The sequence below is a fragment of the Nerophis ophidion genome, linkage group LG23 (genome assembly GCF_033978795.1).
Source record: "Nerophis ophidion isolate RoL-2023_Sa linkage group LG23, RoL_Noph_v1.0, whole genome shotgun sequence".
Classification (NCBI taxonomy): domain Eukaryota; kingdom Metazoa; phylum Chordata; class Actinopteri; order Syngnathiformes; family Syngnathidae; genus Nerophis; species Nerophis ophidion.
Window position 1 is genome coordinate 32248729 of NC_084633.1, and position 18029 is coordinate 32266757.

Sequence of the window (18029 nt, forward strand, 5' to 3'; positions counted from 1 at the left end):
TCTTTTAAAAAAAGGACAACAATGTACATTTGCTTGATCTATAAGATGTTGAAAACCAACTTGCAAAAATGAAATATTTTTGCTGGGAAAAAAAAGATACTCGCATTCTGGAGATGTTCGCATGCAAACCAGCAGGTAGCACTAAAGGACTTTCACCAAGCGAGAGCTTCTCTTCCTGGCCCACACATGGAGAGAGGATGAGGGCTGACTCAGACGGACTCGAATGGCGAACGAGTTAATTTTAGCTTTATTTATTTATTTATTTCGGCAATCTTCACATAAAACAAAGAACAAAAAAAAAAAAGAAAAAAAAACTCATTTGAGCAAAAAAAAATAAAATGCTTAATGATGATAAACGAAGCAGTCTTTGATTATTTAAACATTGTACTTTATTCATGTTAAATATTTATTCAAAATTAAGTATTAAAAAAGGGGGGAAGTATGTTCAAGATATTGTATTCTTCTCAGAGATGGAAAAAAGTGTGTTGTAAAATATGCCACAACTGTTGTTGTTTTTCTCAGAATTATTTCATGCATTATACTTTGTTGTGTGCCAGCGGACTGCCTATATATATATATATATACATATATGTGTGTATATATATATATATATATATATATATATATATATATATATATATATATATATATATAAATATATATATATATATATATGTATGTATGTATGTATGTAATATAGCCTGCTTTTTAATGCGTTTTTGAGTACAGGTAAACATTTACTTGCAGAAATTTGACTACCTTTTTCAAAACTGCAGTATTTTTACTTAAAATTTACTTATTTTTTTATTTTTATAAGAAAAAAGAAAAGATATTTCAAAAAATATTCCTGGATAACATTCTGACAATATAATTGCATTTGTGTTCAAATATGTATATTTTTCTTCTGTAGTTGATTTTTTGCAAGCAAGCACGTATACGTAAATAATCATGATGAATAAAGAAAAAAAAGAGTGATTAATCGGAATTAAATAATAAATCATAAGACAGCAATATGGCTTTTAGGCTATTTATCGTTCAGGTAATGATCATGTCCTTCAATGTACATTTAATAAACACTTACGTTACATTTATTTACTTAAATGTATATTTTCCTCCATCACTAACTCTAGTCATAAGTCATTTCTAAAGTCTTATAGGAATCTTAAGAAACACAAAATGCAATTGCTATTGCTAATATTTGATGTAAAGTAAAACAAAAATTACACAATTTTAACCTTAAATTGACGTTAATTATAGATTGCGATATTATTCTGGAAATATGACTAAGGAAACAACAAAAGTGCTGACTCGGCATTTACAATATTATTTATGGCCTTTATTGGACAAAGCCCATGTGAGCCCTGCCCTATGTCCAGGCTTGATGATAGAGGTGGGCAATATTCCCAGCCTAAAGTTGTTGTATAAATACTACGATTAAGTAATTTTACTTGCATTTGATCCAACAAATAAATACGGGTCAATATCCCCGATACTGACATCGATATATTGGGACATTTGTCATTAATTTGTTGATCATGATTGTAATTGTATTAAAATCATCATTAATATTTTAAGCAAATAAAAAATAATTCTAACAGTGAGAAATAAGTAAATAAAAACAACTTTTGGGGCTTATTAAAATAACTTGGCTTTTTCTGGAGGTTAAAGGCCTACTGAAAAGAGATTTTTTATTTAAACGGGGATAGCAAGTCCATTCTATATGTCATACTTGATCATTTGGAGATATTGCCATATTTCTGCTGAAAGGTTTTAGTAGAGAACATCGACGATAAAGTTTGCAACTTTTGGTCTCTAATAAAAAAGCCTTGCCTGTACCGGGAGTCGCAGACGATGACGTCACCCGTGTGAGGGCTCCTCACATCCTCACATTGTTTATAATGGGAGCTTCCAACAAAAAGAGCTATTTGGACCGAGAAAACAACAATTTCCCTATTAATTTGAGCAAGGATGAAAGATTCGTGGCTGAGGATATTGATAGCGAATGACTACAATAAAATAAATAAATAAATAAAGTTTTTAAAAAAAAGGCGATTGCATTGTGAGCGATTCAGATGTTTTTAGACACATTTACTAGGATACTTTTGGAAGATCCCTTATGTGCCTATTGTTTTAATAGTGTTTTAGTGAGATTTTAAAGATTGTAAAGACATATATCGAGGTCGGATGGCTGCGGTGAACAAACAGTGTCTTAGAGAGGAACCAAGCTCACAGCTGCCTTTTTTGACAAGACTGCTGCTGCAGGACACCGAATAATCCATTGATGTCTCCGGTAAGATATATATCACAATTTCCCCATCCAAAAACATGCTGGTTGACGTAGAGAAAACATGTTCGCTTGACTGCTCCGCTTCACAACAAACAAAGAAACACCGGCTGTGTCTTGGTGTTAAAGACAGCTGCAATCCACCGCTTTCCACCAACAGCATTTTTCTTTATAGTCTCCATTATTAAATGAACAAATTGCAAAAGATTCAGCAACACACATGTCCAAAATACTGTGTAACTACGCCATGAACAGAGACGACTTTTAGCCGTGTTTGGTGCAGCGCTAATATTTCCTTTCAGTCCGTGACGTCACGCGCACGCATCATCATTCCGCGATGTTTTCAACAAGAAACTCGCGGGAAATTTAAAATTGCAATTTAGTAAACTAACCCGGCCGTATTGGCATGTGTTGCAATGTTAATATTTCATCATTGATATATAAACTATCAGACTGCGTGGTCGTTAGTAGTGGGTTTCAGTAGGCCTTAAATGTGTGTCTTATACACTGAATTTATGTCAATGATTTTTTTTTTTTTTGCGTTTGAATTTTGTGAACGATATCTTTTACATCAAATTATGCTGATGGTTTCATTGGATAACATTTTGTTCAAAAATGCAATTTGTCAAAAGTTAGTGTGAAAACTTGCTTCAAAACTCAAGACTCACAAAGATTAATTGTCTCAGAACCAGCCAATGAGGTGTCAAGTTTGAAGTCACGTGACGTTTTGACGCAACGCACATTTCTGCACTGTTTTTTTTCTGCACTAAATGTTTTAAAACATCCAAACGCAAAAAACTGAGTTACACAAATTCAGTGTCCATACAAGTTTTCATATTTAAGACACAAATTCATAGTCTTTGCCCACAAAGCCTTCCATGGATATGTTGTGTCTTTATCACAAAAGCTTTTTTGACATTGAATTTCCAGCCTTCCATCCATTTCCTACCGCTTGTCCCCTTTGGGTTCGCTGGGGGGTGCTGGAGTCTTATGTAACTTAATTGTTTGCGTTTGAATTTTGTGAACTGACTTTTAAGGGACAAGCGGTAAAAAAAAAAATGGATGGATTGCCTTTTTTTTTACATCAAATTCTGCTGACAATTTCAGAGAAAAAAATGTTAACAAAACGTGTTAAAAATTAAGTTTGTTAAAACACAGTGTTGGTGTGTAAATATTCAGTGGAGAGAAAAAAATGTGGTTGTGCAGCTCTTTGAGACACTAGTGATTTAGGGCTATATAAGTAAACATTGATTAATTAATTGATTGCAGGAATGTTCGTTGCTTCAAAATGTCACATGACTTCAAACTTGACACCTTATTGGCTGAATCGATTGCTTCAGTCTTAATTGTTTCCGAAAGTGAGTCTCGCTTTTTAAAGCAGCATATTTTTCTGCACTGAATCTTTTCACACTGAATTTATAAACACTGAATTTAAAACAATGATTTTTTAAAAACACGTTTTAAACACTGGATTTTTTTAGTACTGACTTTTTTCAAATAATTTTTAAACATTGCATTTTTAAACAATACATTTTATACACAGAATGTTTAAACACTGAATTTTTATTCATTGATTTTTTTTAAACGCCACATTTTTATACACAACATTTTTAAACTCTGAATTTTAAAACACTGAATTTTTTAAACAGAATTTTTACAAACTAAATTTTTATACACTGAAATTCAAAACACTGATTTTTAAAACACATAATTTTTTGAACACTGTTTTTTTTAGTACTGACTTTTTAATTACACTGAATTTTTAAACAGTACATTTTATACACGGAATGTTTAAACACTAATTTTTATGCACTGATTTTTTCAAACGCCACATTTTTATACACTAAATTTGTAAACACTGAATTTTAATAAACTGAATTTTTACAAACTCTATTTTTATACACTACATTTAAAACACTGATTTTTAAAACACAAAATTTCTTAAACAGATATTTTTTCAGTATTTACTTTTTTCACAGAATGTTTAAACACTGAATTTTTATACACTGATTTTTTCCAACACCACATTTTTATACACTGAATTTTTACACCCAATTTTAAAACACTGAAACTCAAACATACATTTTGCTAACATTTTCTCTTTCAATGAAAGTGTGAGAATAATTTCATTTAAGAAAAAAGACACTTCACAAAATTTAATTCAAAAAATTCCATCATATAAATTCGGTGTCCAAAAAAATTTAAATAAAGACGCACATTGACCTCCAAACCTTCCTGTGTCCAAGTACGTCATTTTGATGACATTATGCAAACCATATTTGATATCATTGAAAAATATCGATCTTGTCACTCTAGTATCAACATGTTATCGACACTGTTGACATTTGTGTCGACCCTCCCCCTCCACTAGATGCCAGCGAGGGGTCTGGAGGTGAGCCCCGGCGGGAAACAACATGGCCAACAGGGGACCCTCCAGATGCCGGGCGTTGGTAACGGCGGGTAAATACTTGTCCAAAACGTCACACCAGACATTAATCAGCCCCTCGGTACGTTTGTTGAACACCGACGCCTCTGGGGTGGGAGGAAAGGGGGCGGTTTGTGGTCCACCGGAGCTCGGCGGTGCCTGGTCCGCCTCAGCCCCGACTCAAGCCAACATGATATACCGAGATGTGAAGGCTTTTCTCAGCGACGTTGGCGGGGACCCCCGGGAAGCTCGATACTGGCTCTCACACTTCCTGAGAGCAACTTCCACCAAGTCCCCCTTCGCCGTGCTTGAGGTATGTTTTAATCATTTTAACTGTATGCTTGTTAACCCAGGTTTGTATCATTTGTAGGTAATGTTTGAAATGTGTTCACAATGACAATTACAGCAGGGGTCACCAACGCGGTGCCCAGGTAGCCCGTAAGGACCAGATGAGTCGCTCGCTGGCCTGTTCTAAAAATAGCTCAAATAGCAGCACTTACCAGTGAGCTGCCTCTATTTTTTTTTAAATTCTATTTATTTACTAGCAAGCTGGTCTCGCTTTGCTCGACATTTTTAATTCTAAGAGAGACAAAACTCAGAATTTGAAAATCCAAGAAAATATTTTAAAGACTTGGTCTTCACTTGTTTAAATAAATTCATTTATTTTTTTACTTTGCTTCTTAGAACTTTCAGAAAGACAATTTTAGAGAAAAAAATACAACCTTGAAAATGATTTTAGGATTTTTAAACACATATCTTTTTACCTTTTAAATTCCTTCCTCTTCTTTCCTGACAATTTAAATCAATTTTCAAGAAAAAAAAATGTTTAATTGTAAAGAATAATAAATAAATTTTAACTTAATTCTTCATTATGGCTTCTGTTTTTTTGAAAAACACTATTTGTGAAATATTTCTTCAAACTTATGATTAAAATTCAAAAAAAATATTCTGGCAAATCTAGAAAATCTGTAGAATCAAATTTAAATCTTATTTCAAAGTTTTTTGGATTTCTTTTAAAATTGTTGTTCTGGAAAATCTAGAAGAAATAATAATTTGTCTTTGATAGAAATATAGCTTGGTCCAATTTGTTATATATTCTAACAAAGTGCAGATTGGATTTTAACCTATTTAAAACATGTCATCAAAATTCTAAAATTAATCTTAATTAGGAAAAATTACTAATGATGTTCCATAAACTCTTTTTTTAAATTTTTTCAAAAATATTCGAATTAGCTAGTTTTTCTCTTCATTTTATCGGTTGAATTTTTAATTTTCAAGAGTCGAAATTAAAGATAAACTATGTTTCAAAATGTAATTTTTAGTTTTTTTCCTGTTTTCTCCTCTTTTGAACCGTTCAATGAAGTGTTTTTTCATCATTTATTCTCTACAAAAAACCTTCCGTAAAAGGAAAAAAAATGTACGACGGAATGACAGACAGAAATACCTTTTTTTTTTATATATATATATATATATATATATATATTTATTTATTAAAGGTAAATTGAGCAAATTGCGTATTCCTGGCAATTTATTTAAGTGTGTATCAATCTGGTAGCCCTTTGCATTAATCAGTACCCAAGAAGTAGCTCTTGGTTTCAAAAAGGTTGGTGACCACTGATATACAGTATACAACAAGAACACTATAAAAATGGGACCCATTACATCCCTGCTTGGCACTCAGCATCAAGGGATGGAATTGGGGGTTAAATAACCAAAAATGATTCCCGGGCGTGGCCACCGCTGCTGCCCACTGCTCCCCTCACCTCCAATGGGGTGATCAAGGGTGATGGGTCAAATGCAGAGAATAATTTCGCCACACCTAGTATGTGTGTGTGACAATCATTGGAACTTTAACTTTAACCAGCTGCTAGCTTATGGTACCATTAATTAAACAATGTACAGCACATATACTGTTGGGGTTTATATTTTTCGTAACTATTAAATATAATGAATGAAAGTTTCTGGTCCAATTATTTAGTTGTGTAGCATCGAATTCTCCTCATCCAAGCCCAGCTTTGCTGCCCCATTCCATCCATCTATCCATTTCTACCGCTTTTTGATTGATTGAAACTTTTATTAGTACAAACCCCGTTTCCATATGAGTTAGGAAATTGTGTTAGATGTAAATATAAACAGAATACAATGATTTACAAATCCTTTTCAAAAAATATTCAATTGAATGCACTACTAAGACAAGATATTTGATGTTCAAACTCATAAATAGTTTTTTTGCAAATAATAATTAACTTAGAATTTTATGGTTGCAACACGTGCCAAAGTAGTTGGGAAAGGGCATGTTCACCACTGTGTTACATCACCTTTTCTTTTAACAACACTCAATAAACGTTTGGGAACTGAGGAAACTAATTGTTGAAGCTTTGAAAGTGGAATTCTTTCCCATTCTTGTTTTATGTAGAGCTTCAGTCTCCGCTGTCGTTATTTGCATTTCATAATGCGCCACACATTTTCGATGGGGGCCAGGAAAGTACCCACACTCTTTTTTTGCGAAGCCACTCTGTTGTAACACGTGCTGAATGTGGCTTGTCATTGTCTTGCTGAAATAAGCGGGGGCGTCCATGAAAAAGACGGCGCTTAGATGGCAGCATATGTTGTTCCAAAACCTGTATGTACCTTTCAGCATCAATGGTGCCTTCACAGATGTGTAAGTTACCCATGCCTTGGGCACTAATGCACCCCCATACCATCACAGATGCTGGCTTTTGAACTTTGCGTCGATACCAGTCTGGATGGTTCGCTTCCCCTTTGATATGGATGACACGATGTCGAATATTTCCAAAAACAATTTGAAATGTGGGCTCATCAGACCACAGAACACGTTTCCACTTTGCATCAGTCTATCTTAGATGATCTCGGGCCCAGAGAAGCCGGCGGCGTTTCTGGATGTTGTTGATAAATGGCTTTTGCTTTGCATAGTAGAGCTTTAACTTGCAGTTACAGATGTAGCGACAAACTGTATTTAGTGACAGAGGTTTTCTGAAGTGTTCTTGAGCCCATGTGGTGATATCCTTTAGAGAGTGATGTCTGTTTTTGATACAGTGCCGTCTGAGGGATCGAAGGTCACCGTCATTCAATGTTGGTTTCTGGCCATGCCGCTTCCGTGGAGTGATTTCTCCAGATTCTCTGAAGCTTTTGATGATGATATCGACCGCAGATGTTGAAATCCCTATATTTCTTGCTATTGCACTTTGAGAAACGTTGTTTTTAAACTTTTTGACTATTTGCTCACGCAGTTGTGGACAAAGGGTTGTACCTCGCCCCATCCTTTCTTGTGAAAGACTGAGCATTTTTTGGGAAGCTGTTTTGGCACCCACCTGTTCCCAATTAGCCTGCACACCTGTGGGATGTTCCAAATAAGTGTTTGATGAGCATTCCTAAACTTTATCAGTATTTATTGCCACATTTCCCAACATATTTGTCAAGTGTTGCTGGCATCAAATTCTAAAGTCAATGATTATTTGCAAAAAAAAAGTTTATCAGTTTGAACATCAAATATGTTGTCTTTGTAGCATATTCAACTGAATATGGGTTGAAAATGATTTGCAAATCATTGTATTCCGTTTATATTTACATCTAACACAATTTCTCAAATCATATGGAAACTGGGTTTGTATATGTACCGTATTTCCTTGAATTGCCGCCGGGGCGCTAATTAATTAAAAACCTATTCTCAATCCTGCGCTTACCAAAGGCATGCGGTAAAAGTAAGCATGCGCTAATTATTTTAAAACCTCTTCTCACTCCGGCACTTACCAACAGTATGCAGTAAAAATTTGAGTGTGACGTAATCTTGGACCTTAAATCCCACTGAATACCTCTTAATCTTCTTCCCTTTATGCGATTTCAAATTAGTATTGAAATCAGCCTCCTCCATTTTGAAAATGATGACAGGGGAAGTGTCACTCGTGACGTCATGAGTTTGACCAGGCGGTAAAACTAAGCATGCGCTAATTATTTTGCGAAGCGAGTTTGACCCGGCAGTAATTCAAGGCAGGCGCATAATATATGCCCTGCGGCAATTCAAGGAAACTATGTATTTATGTCTGTGTTATGTATATATATGTGTGTGTGTGTGTGTGTGTGTGTGTGTGTGTGTGTGTGTGTGTGTGTGTGTGTGTGTGTGTGTGTGTGTGTGTGTGTGTGTGTGTGTGTGTGTGTGTGTGTGTGTGTGTGTGTGTGTGTGTGTGTGTGTGTGTGTGTGTGTGTGTATGTATGTATGTGTATATATATATATATATATATATGTGTTTATTTAATTTTCCTGAAGTAATCAATAAAGTACTATCTGTCTGTCTGTCTATCTATCTGTGTATGCGTATATATATGTGTATGTAAATATAAATTATGCAAGCAAGTAATTTATTGTGATTATTCAAAATTAATCGTGCTGTAAAAGTGTAATTAATCTGATTTTAAAAATTAGTTTGACAGCACTAAAAATTAATCACGGGCAGTATTGTCCACCCCTAATCTATTCCTCTGTTTGTATAATACAAACCCCGTTTCCATATGAGTTGGGAAATTGTGTTAGATGTTAATAAAAATAGAATACAATATTCAGTTAAATATGCTACAAAGACAACATATTTGATGTTCAAACTGATAAACTTTTTTTTTTTGCAAATAATCATTAACTTTAGAATTTGATGCCAGCAACACGTGAAAAAGTAGTTGGGAAAGGTGGCAATAAAAACTGATAAAGTTGAGGAATGCTCATCAAACACTCATATGGAAGATCCCACAGGTGTGCAGGCTAATTGGGAACAGGTGGGTGCCATGATTGGGTATAAAAGCAGCTTACATGAAATGCTAAGTAATTCACAAACAAGGATGGGGTGAGGGTCACCACTTTGTAAGCAAATTGTCGAACAGTTTTAGAACATCTGAAACAGAACACTTATCCACTTTGCATCAGTCCATCTTAGATGAGCTCGTGCCCAGCGAAGCCAGCGGCGTTCCTGGGTGTTGTTGATAAATAGGTTTTGCTTTGCATAGCAGAGTTTTAACTTGCACTTACAGATGTAGCGACCAACTGTAGTTACTGACAGTGGTTTTATGAAGTGTTCCTGAGCCAATGTGGTGATATCCTTTACACACTGATGTCAGTTTTTGATGCAGTACCGCCTGAGGGATCAAAAGTCCCTAATATCATTGCTTACGTGCAGTGATTTCTCCAGATTCTCTGAACTTTTTGATGATTTTACGGACCGTAGATGGTAAAATCCCTAAATTCCTTGCAATAGCTTGTTGAGAAATGTTGTTCTAAAACTGTTTGACAATTTGCTTACAAAGTGGTGACCCTTGTCCCATCCTTGTTTGTGAATTACTTAGCATTTCATGGAAGCTGCTTTTATACCCAATCATGGCACCCTCCTGTTCCCATTTAGCCTGCACACCTGTGGGATGTTCCATATAAGTGTTTGACGAGTATTTCACAACTTTATCAGTATTTATTGCCACTTTTCCCAACTTCTTTGTCACGTATTGCTGGCATCAAATTCTAAAGTTAATGATTTGCACAAAGAAAAAAAGATTATCAGTTTGAACATGAAATAGGTTGTCTTTGTAGCATATTCAACTGAATATGGGTTGAAAATGATTTGCAAATCATTGTATTCTGTTTTTATGAACATCTAACACAATTTCCCAACTCATATGGAAATGGGGTTTGTAGGTTTTTATTTGTTTCAATATTTTTATTTTATATATATATAAATATATATATGTATATCTTCAGTCTACCATCAGTCATTCATATCCATCGTGATCTCTCTCCCAGGTGGACAGTTCCGTGTTTGACAGCAGGGAAATGGTTCAGAGCCTGGCCTTTGGACTCTCCTTCCTACAGCGGATGGACATGAAGCCTGTAGTGGTGATGGGCACGTCAAGTTCCCAGAGTGCCGAGGGGCTGGTGGAGCGATGCCAGCAGCTGACCGAAGTTCTGCAGCAGCAGTCCGCTACTGTTCTGCCCTTCTTCTCTGCTGAGGCCTTCCTGATGCTGCATGAAGCTCCACGTGGGAGTAGGTGAGGAACAAGATGAGTTGAGTTTTGTACTTTGTGTCAGATGAACGATCAGATTAAGGTACTATCTTGAATTTGTATGTCCCTCCGGCAGTTTCTGATTACACAATGCAGAGTTACGTTACATTTATCATTTACTCTTCTATAAACAGCAGGGTTTCCCCTGATTGCCAAGATACTTGTGGCGTGATTAGTATTTGCACAATTTGCCATGATGATATTTTTTTTTTTTAAAGGCAAAAAATTTAAAACATACCTGTTATTACTTAAGATTAACATACATATATTTTATATTATTTGGTTTTGCCATATTTTCAGTTGTTGCTACTTATTGTACAAGGTTTTTTATTGAGAATTTTTGAAGTGCCTAGAGACGTCTACTGATTTTTTTCTTTACTTAAAACGAATAATAACAAATATAGCATCTTTTTCTGGTGTTACTATAGACTGTACTCATGTTTACAGACTCTACTTCTGTCCCTGCGTGACGTCACTCTTGCTTCCCGCTGCTGCTCCAGTTGGGCTTTTTCTGCTTGCGCAATTTGTAGATGGCTGTCCGTGGGTATACTTGGGATATATTAATAAATCTACGCCCAAATCGCAGACATGCTGAAAACGCTCCAGATAATCATGTGCATTTTGTTTAATTCAACACAAGGTTATACTCTAGGAGTTCATTACATTTCAGTGTTTTTAGTTGTATAAATAAAGGATGGGTTGGGTCTCTGTATCCCCTCCCACTGGCAACTCAAATTGCTCTTTTCTGCAAAGTAAGAATAGGATTCATGTACGTGTTGCAGGCATTTCCCTATACTTCAATACAATAGGTATTTTTTGGCGGTGGAATTTTCGGTGCATCACTAGTCAGTAGTGCACAAATAATAGGCTATCTATTCATACTGTAACGACCTGCTGATAGTTATGTTTTATGTTTGTGTGGTTTTTACTTGAAGGTTAAAGGTTAAAAATAGCAAGAGTTAGACTTTTGATTTTTATGGAGGCTACAATACTGTACATTATAATACTTTAATTGGTTTTCACGTAGAAAACCCTTACTGTACATTATAATACTTTAATTGGTTTTCAGGTAGAAAACCCTTATTTTGAAGGTTTGGCGGCTATGATTTTGCCGTGGTGGTTGCATTAAGGGGAAACCACCGTATACCCTTACACACGTCCCATTAATAACTGGCCATAAGTGAACATTATCAGTAACCTGTTTTCTTCCAAAATTATTGCTGCCTACTGATGTAACCATTTGTTTTAGTACAGTTCTGCTTTGTACTCAACGTGATTTCTCCGACGTGTCTGCTGAACGATTTTTGTTTTGCCTTTCTTAATTAAAGTTTTATTTTTTTAATATGACTACTACTACTACTGTCAGAGTAGTCTAATACGACAGGTTTAGGTGGCAGTCGAGTGTGAGGCTCAGAGCAACCAAGGCTTCAGTTTTCAAATCTGGTTCTTGGAATTATGCACCTCAACCCACAGTTCTGGGACCAAATTTCTCAAGAGGGTTAATTCTCCACTTAAGTGGCCGTTGGGTAAAAGTGTTGAGAGGATTTCAGCTTATTGCCTGATTGCTAGCCTGCCAGTTCACCGCTTGAACAGTTTTTATTTGCTATGTTTAAAAACAGGGTCTCAATTATGTCAAGAAGAATGGTCAACTAAGCAGCCAAGGTTATGAGGTGAAACCTATTAAAAAACTTTGTACTAAATATTAGTGGCCATTCATAGATGGTCCCCAACCACCGGTCCGTGATGATTTTAATACCGTAAACAATTTATAAACTACCGCATTTTCTCTGACTTAACTTTTGCCTGTCCCACTAAACACACCAATAAGCTTGTTAAAAACTCCTTCATTCTGCACTCCATCCAGCTTTATAATAACTTGCCATACAGCAATAGATATTTTTCTATTACCAGTTAGCAAACAATACCAAAGTTAGCAAACCTCTCTTTGTTTGTAATGTTTTTTTATGTTGTATTCACTTTTATTTTATCATTTCTTATAGTTCTATGCTGCCCTTTATTTTTGCTGCAGTTGTTATATGTACTTTTGTATTGTAAATCGTAACCGTGATTTGTTTTATATATATATATATATATATATATATATATATATATATATATATATATATATATATATATATATGTATATGTGTGTATGTATGTATGTATGTGTATATATATATATATGTATGTATAAAATATATATATATATGTATATGTGTGTATGCATATATATATATATATATATATATATATATATACATGTATATGTGTATATATATGTGTGTGTGTGTATATATATATATATATATATATATATATATATATATATATATATATATATATATATATATATATATATATATATATTAGGGGTGTGGGAAAAATCGAATCGAATATGTTGTGCGATTCAGAATCGATTCTCATTTAAAAAAAATCTATTTTATTTATTTATTTATTTATTTTTTTTTAATCAATCCAACAAACCACTACATAGCAATACCATAACAATGCAATCTAATTCCAAAACCAAACCTGACCCAGCAACACTCAGAACTGCAATAAACAGAGCAATTGAGAGGAGACACAAACACGACACAGAACAAACCAAAAGTAGTGAAACCAAAATGAATATTATCAACAACAGTATCAATATTAGTTATAATTTCAGCATAGCAGTGATTAAAAATCCCTCATTGACATTATCATTAGACATTTATAAAAATAAAAAAAAGAACAATAGTGTCACAGTGGCTTACACTTGCATCGCATCTCATAAGCTTGACAACACACTGTGTCCAATATTTTCACAAAGATAAAATAAGACATATTTTTGGTTCGTTTAATAGTTAAAAAAAATTTACATTATTGCAATCAGTTGATAAAACATTGTCCTTTACAATTATAAAAGTTTTTTTTTTTTTTTTTTTTTAAATCTACTACTCTGCTTGCATGTCAGCAGACTGGGGTAGATCTGCTGGAATCCTATGTATGGAATGAATCCAGAATCGTTTTGAATCGGAAAAATATTGTTTTTGAATCTCGAATCGAATCGAAAAAATCGATATATTATCGAATCGTGACCCAATTATTGTGGTAAATTTTTGGTCTTTTTGATTTTGCCCTCTTTCTGTGCCATTGTGTGAATTATTCATTCCATCCTTTGTAACAGCTACTGTGTGGAGCAATTTTCCTTGTGGATCATTGAAGTTTGTCTAAGTTTATTAAATGTATATTCCAACTTTTTTGTTTTAGTACATTGGACAAAGTACATTAATGGACATATAAAATGTTAATGTGCTAGATTGTGGCCAAAAGCTAGTTCTTCATGCAGATTTTTTTTTTTTTGGTGTTTTTATCAACCACGCGTAAAAAGCCGATTTGTGAAAATAATGCATACATTAAACCGGTACCTGGTGTAAAAAATGTTGGGTAACCCAGCTGTAAACTTTTTGTCAAGAAATCCAACTTGTGCACCCAATTAATGTTTTAAATAAATAATTGATGATATAAGTTGTATAATCATTCCACCATGGACAAAGAATTGTATAAATTCTTTATTTTTCTTCTTTCTCACATCTTTTCTTCTTTTCTTCCTAGCGCTCTACCATCTGTAACCGTTGATACCAGTCTTCTCCAATGGAGTCTGAACTGCGGGATGATTCCTTTGGTTTGCCCTGTTGAGAATAATAAGCAAGGTTGCTCATTAGTTCTGGACCCAATGGAGGTTACGGCAGCAATTTCTCGTGCCTTGCAGCCGCACAAAGTCATATTCTTGACCAACTCTGGAGGTCTGCGGAACGAGGAGAACAAGGCAAGAATGTTCACAATTACTTAATGGTGTTCTGGCAGGGGGGTCAAACTTGTTTTCATTGAGGGCCACCCCGCAGTCATGGCTGCCATTAGAGGGCTGCTTGTGACATTAAATAATTAATGAATTTGCCTATGAATTTAAATATAAAAAAAGAAAATCCATGGATTTTACCACTGTTTTTTACAGAAAATACTGTACTGGTAGCTTAGTTGCCGAGCTTTTTCTGTAAAATATATGGTATTTATTTTTGTATTATTAGTTTTTTCAACATATTACTGTAAATAGAAATACAGTACCGCTGTTTAATATGAGTTTGGCAACTTAGCTGACAGGTTTTTACCATAATAAAATGTGGTATCATAAAATCTACTGTGGATTTTACAGTAAAAAAAACAACCCTAAAAACCTGACAGCTCAGTTGACAGAATTTTATTGTAAAACAACAAACATTGGTCGTTTTTTCTTCAACTTATGCTGTAAACAACTCCCTACAATTTAAAGTAAAATCTCTTGGTAATTTTTATAGTGTACAATTTGATGGATAACTTGCTTCGAAATCATGAGTTAAGCAAATATTTAGGTATTTATTTGGGTTTTGACCAAAAAAGTTAGACAATATAATATTTATAGCAATATTGGACACTATATTCTCCCTGTCAAACTAAAAACAAGCAACTAATATTCTTAGTAAGAAAGTAAAGAAATAAAATATAAAATATTTTCTTGACAATTATATATATATATACATATATATATATCACTGTAAGCTGCGTTTATAGGACACCAGAGCCATGGTTGTGGAGGAGGTCTCAAGGGCGAACCAGGAGCAATATACCATCAAGGTCGCCAAGGAAGATGGACCACTTGGGAAGGTACCATCAGCAGACCCATCAGCTGGGCCGACCTATGGAAGATGCCCCAAGCCAGACTCAGCTTCCTACTCAGGGCAACTTATGACACCTTGCCATGCCCCAGAAACCTCCACCAGTGGTACGGCCAGGAGGAGAGCTGTCCCCTGTGTGGTGCTCCCAACGCCAGCCTGCAGTACTTGCTATTAGGTTGCAAGATCGCGCTGAAACAGGGTCGCTTCAGATGGCGGCATGATCAAGTCCTGATAAAACTGGCAGAAATCCTGGAGAGCAGTAGGCGAGAGGCCAACAGCCAACCCATAGCCAAGCAACGTCCTGTCATGTTTGTGAGGCCAGGGGAAGGCAAAGGAGACACCAGCCGAAGAGGCCCCCGCAGTGTCCTCTCTCTGGCAAGGGACTGGAGTATGAGGGCTGACATTGGCAAACAGCTCCAAATTCCCCCGTGAGATCACCACCACTTCACTCCGCCCAGACATTCTGCTGTGGTCTGCTGTTACCAAGTCTGCCATGCTGGTAGAGCTTACCATCCCCTGGGCGGAGGGAATCCAGGCAGCCTACGAGCGCAAAGCAGCCAAGTATGCAGATCTGGCTGCTGAGTGCAGAGAGGCAGGCTGGTCCACTACCATTTACCCTGTGGAAGTGGGCTGTCGGGGCTTCGTCGGTACATCAACCATAAGGCTGCTCCGAGGTGTGGGATTGACTGGGGCTAAACTCCAAAGGGAAACAAAGGCCCTTGCTGAGGAAGCAGAAAAGGGAAGTTTCTGGTTGTGGCTGAGGAGGAGGGATAAGTACTGGGGGTCGAGGCAATAAGATGGGTCAGCTGCAGGGGGTGGCAGGGAGACGTCCCTGCCACCGCTTCGCCACCAGGAGGCGTTCCGGGGTTAAAGAGAGCGAAACTCCAATGAGCGGTGGTCCCCGGCTGATGACCCTGCAGCTGACCCAAGGCGCTGTAGGAGGCGCGTCAGGCATACTTGCCCAGCAGAAACAACACCATATCCCTAACCCTAACCCCTTCTGCCTCAGTTATCAAAAATATTGGAAAAATTGTTTGATAATAGACTTCATGGCTTCATTGAAAAGCACAAATTATTATCAGATTGTCAATATGGGTTCCGACAAAATAGGTCAACTTCATTAGCTCTATTGTAGCGTCCCGGAAGAGTTAGTGTGCTGCAAGGGGTACTAGGTATTTGTTCTGTTGTGTTACGGTGCGGATGTTCTCTCAAAATGTGTTTATCATTCTTGTTTGGTGTGGGTTCACAGTGTGGCACATATTTGTACCAGTGTTGAAGTTGCCTCAGTGTGACCTGTATGGCTGTTGACCAAGTATGCGTTGCATTCACGTGTGTGTGAAGAGCCATAGATATTATGTGACTGGGCCAGCACGCAAAGGCAGTGCCTTTAAGGTTAATTGGCACTCTGAACTTCTCCCTACGTCTGTGCACACAGCGGCGTATTAAAACTTCATAAATTTTAGTTTTTGAAACAGATGTCAATAATTTTGAAACCGATAATTTCTGATATTACATTTTAAAGCATTTATCGACATCCCTACTTATTTGTGTAGTCAGTTAATTTGTGGTTCTCCTTCAACCAAATCCACTGCAGTTTTGCCACATTTGTAATTGTTGTAGGTGTAGCATGTGTCCCCGTGTGTATGTTTAACACTAGGTTAGAGTCAACTTTATTGTTATTGTGTCTAATGCAGATGCACAGCCAGTGAAATGCAGTGTAGATGTATTGATGGTATTACATGATGTCACGGTAGCCTGGTTGTGTTACAGGTGCTGGGTACAGTGTCGCTGCCTGGTGACCTCCCTCGCCTGTCTGCAGCACCGTGGCTATGTGCTGCGGAGCGTCACAGAGTGGTCGGTATTGCCAGACTGCTCAACCATCTGCCTACTGAGTCCTCCGCAGTCATCACCTCTGCTGACACACTGCTGACAGAGCTATTCAGCCACAAAGGTGCACACTGACTCACTGATGGTCTTTAGAACAGACGTTTTTTTTTAATACTTCCTGTCATCCTATGCTGTTTCTTTGTCTGTCTTTCCTTCTGTTTTAGGGTCTGGATCACTCTTTAAAAACAGAGACCCCATACATCGGTAAAAAGCTTATAGGATCCAGTGGGGGAAATATTTATTTGAGCCTCTGCTGATTATGTGGATTGACCCCCTCACAAAGATATGAACAGTCCGACTAGCGCGCTCAGCTGTCAATATGCAAAGCCTCTTTTGTTCCCTAGGCAGCGGGAGGTGCTGGATGTGAAACTCTTAGTCCTCAGCAAGAATACTGACAAAAGATGGACATGAATGGTTCTTTCAGCATGAACAATGACCCAAACCATAGGAGAAGTCTCTCAAGAAGAAGCACATTTAAAGCCTAACAAAGTTTGGAGTTGCCAAATGACAACCTCGATTTATTCCGGTTTGGAGGAATATCTCTTAAAAGGAGGCGACCGGAATCTTTTCAGGTGGCTGACTTTAGGAATCTATGCTTCCCAAGTGCACCAAGTACTAAGTCATATTTTGCTTGGACACCCAACACTTTTGTCACACAATCAAATACCAATTAATTTAATGC

General features: G+C 36.4%; 1 protein-coding gene and 1 long non-coding RNA gene across 2 annotated transcripts in view; one reads left to right on the forward strand and one right to left on the reverse strand.

Moving 5' to 3' along the window:
- Nucleotides 1-18029, forward strand: part of nags (N-acetylglutamate synthase) — a 76092-nt gene that overhangs the window by 55248 nt on the left and 2815 nt on the right. Inside the window, exons 3-7 of the mRNA XM_061884174.1 lie at nt 4656-5022; nt 10507-10751; nt 14364-14577; nt 17231-17411; nt 17512-17551. Coding sequence (XP_061740158.1) covers nt 4699-5022; nt 10507-10751; nt 14364-14577; nt 17231-17411; nt 17512-17551 — 1004 coding nt within the window. The 5' untranslated portion in view covers nt 4656-4698. The remainder of the gene's footprint in view (nt 1-4655; nt 5023-10506; nt 10752-14363; nt 14578-17230; nt 17412-17511; nt 17552-18029) is intronic.
- LOC133541088 (uncharacterized) overlaps nt 14303-18029 on the reverse strand; it is a 131231-nt gene continuing 127504 nt past the window's right edge. The window contains exon 5 of the long non-coding RNA XR_009803790.1: nt 14303-14440. This is a non-coding gene — a long non-coding RNA (uncharacterized LOC133541088). The remainder of the gene's footprint in view (nt 14441-18029) is intronic.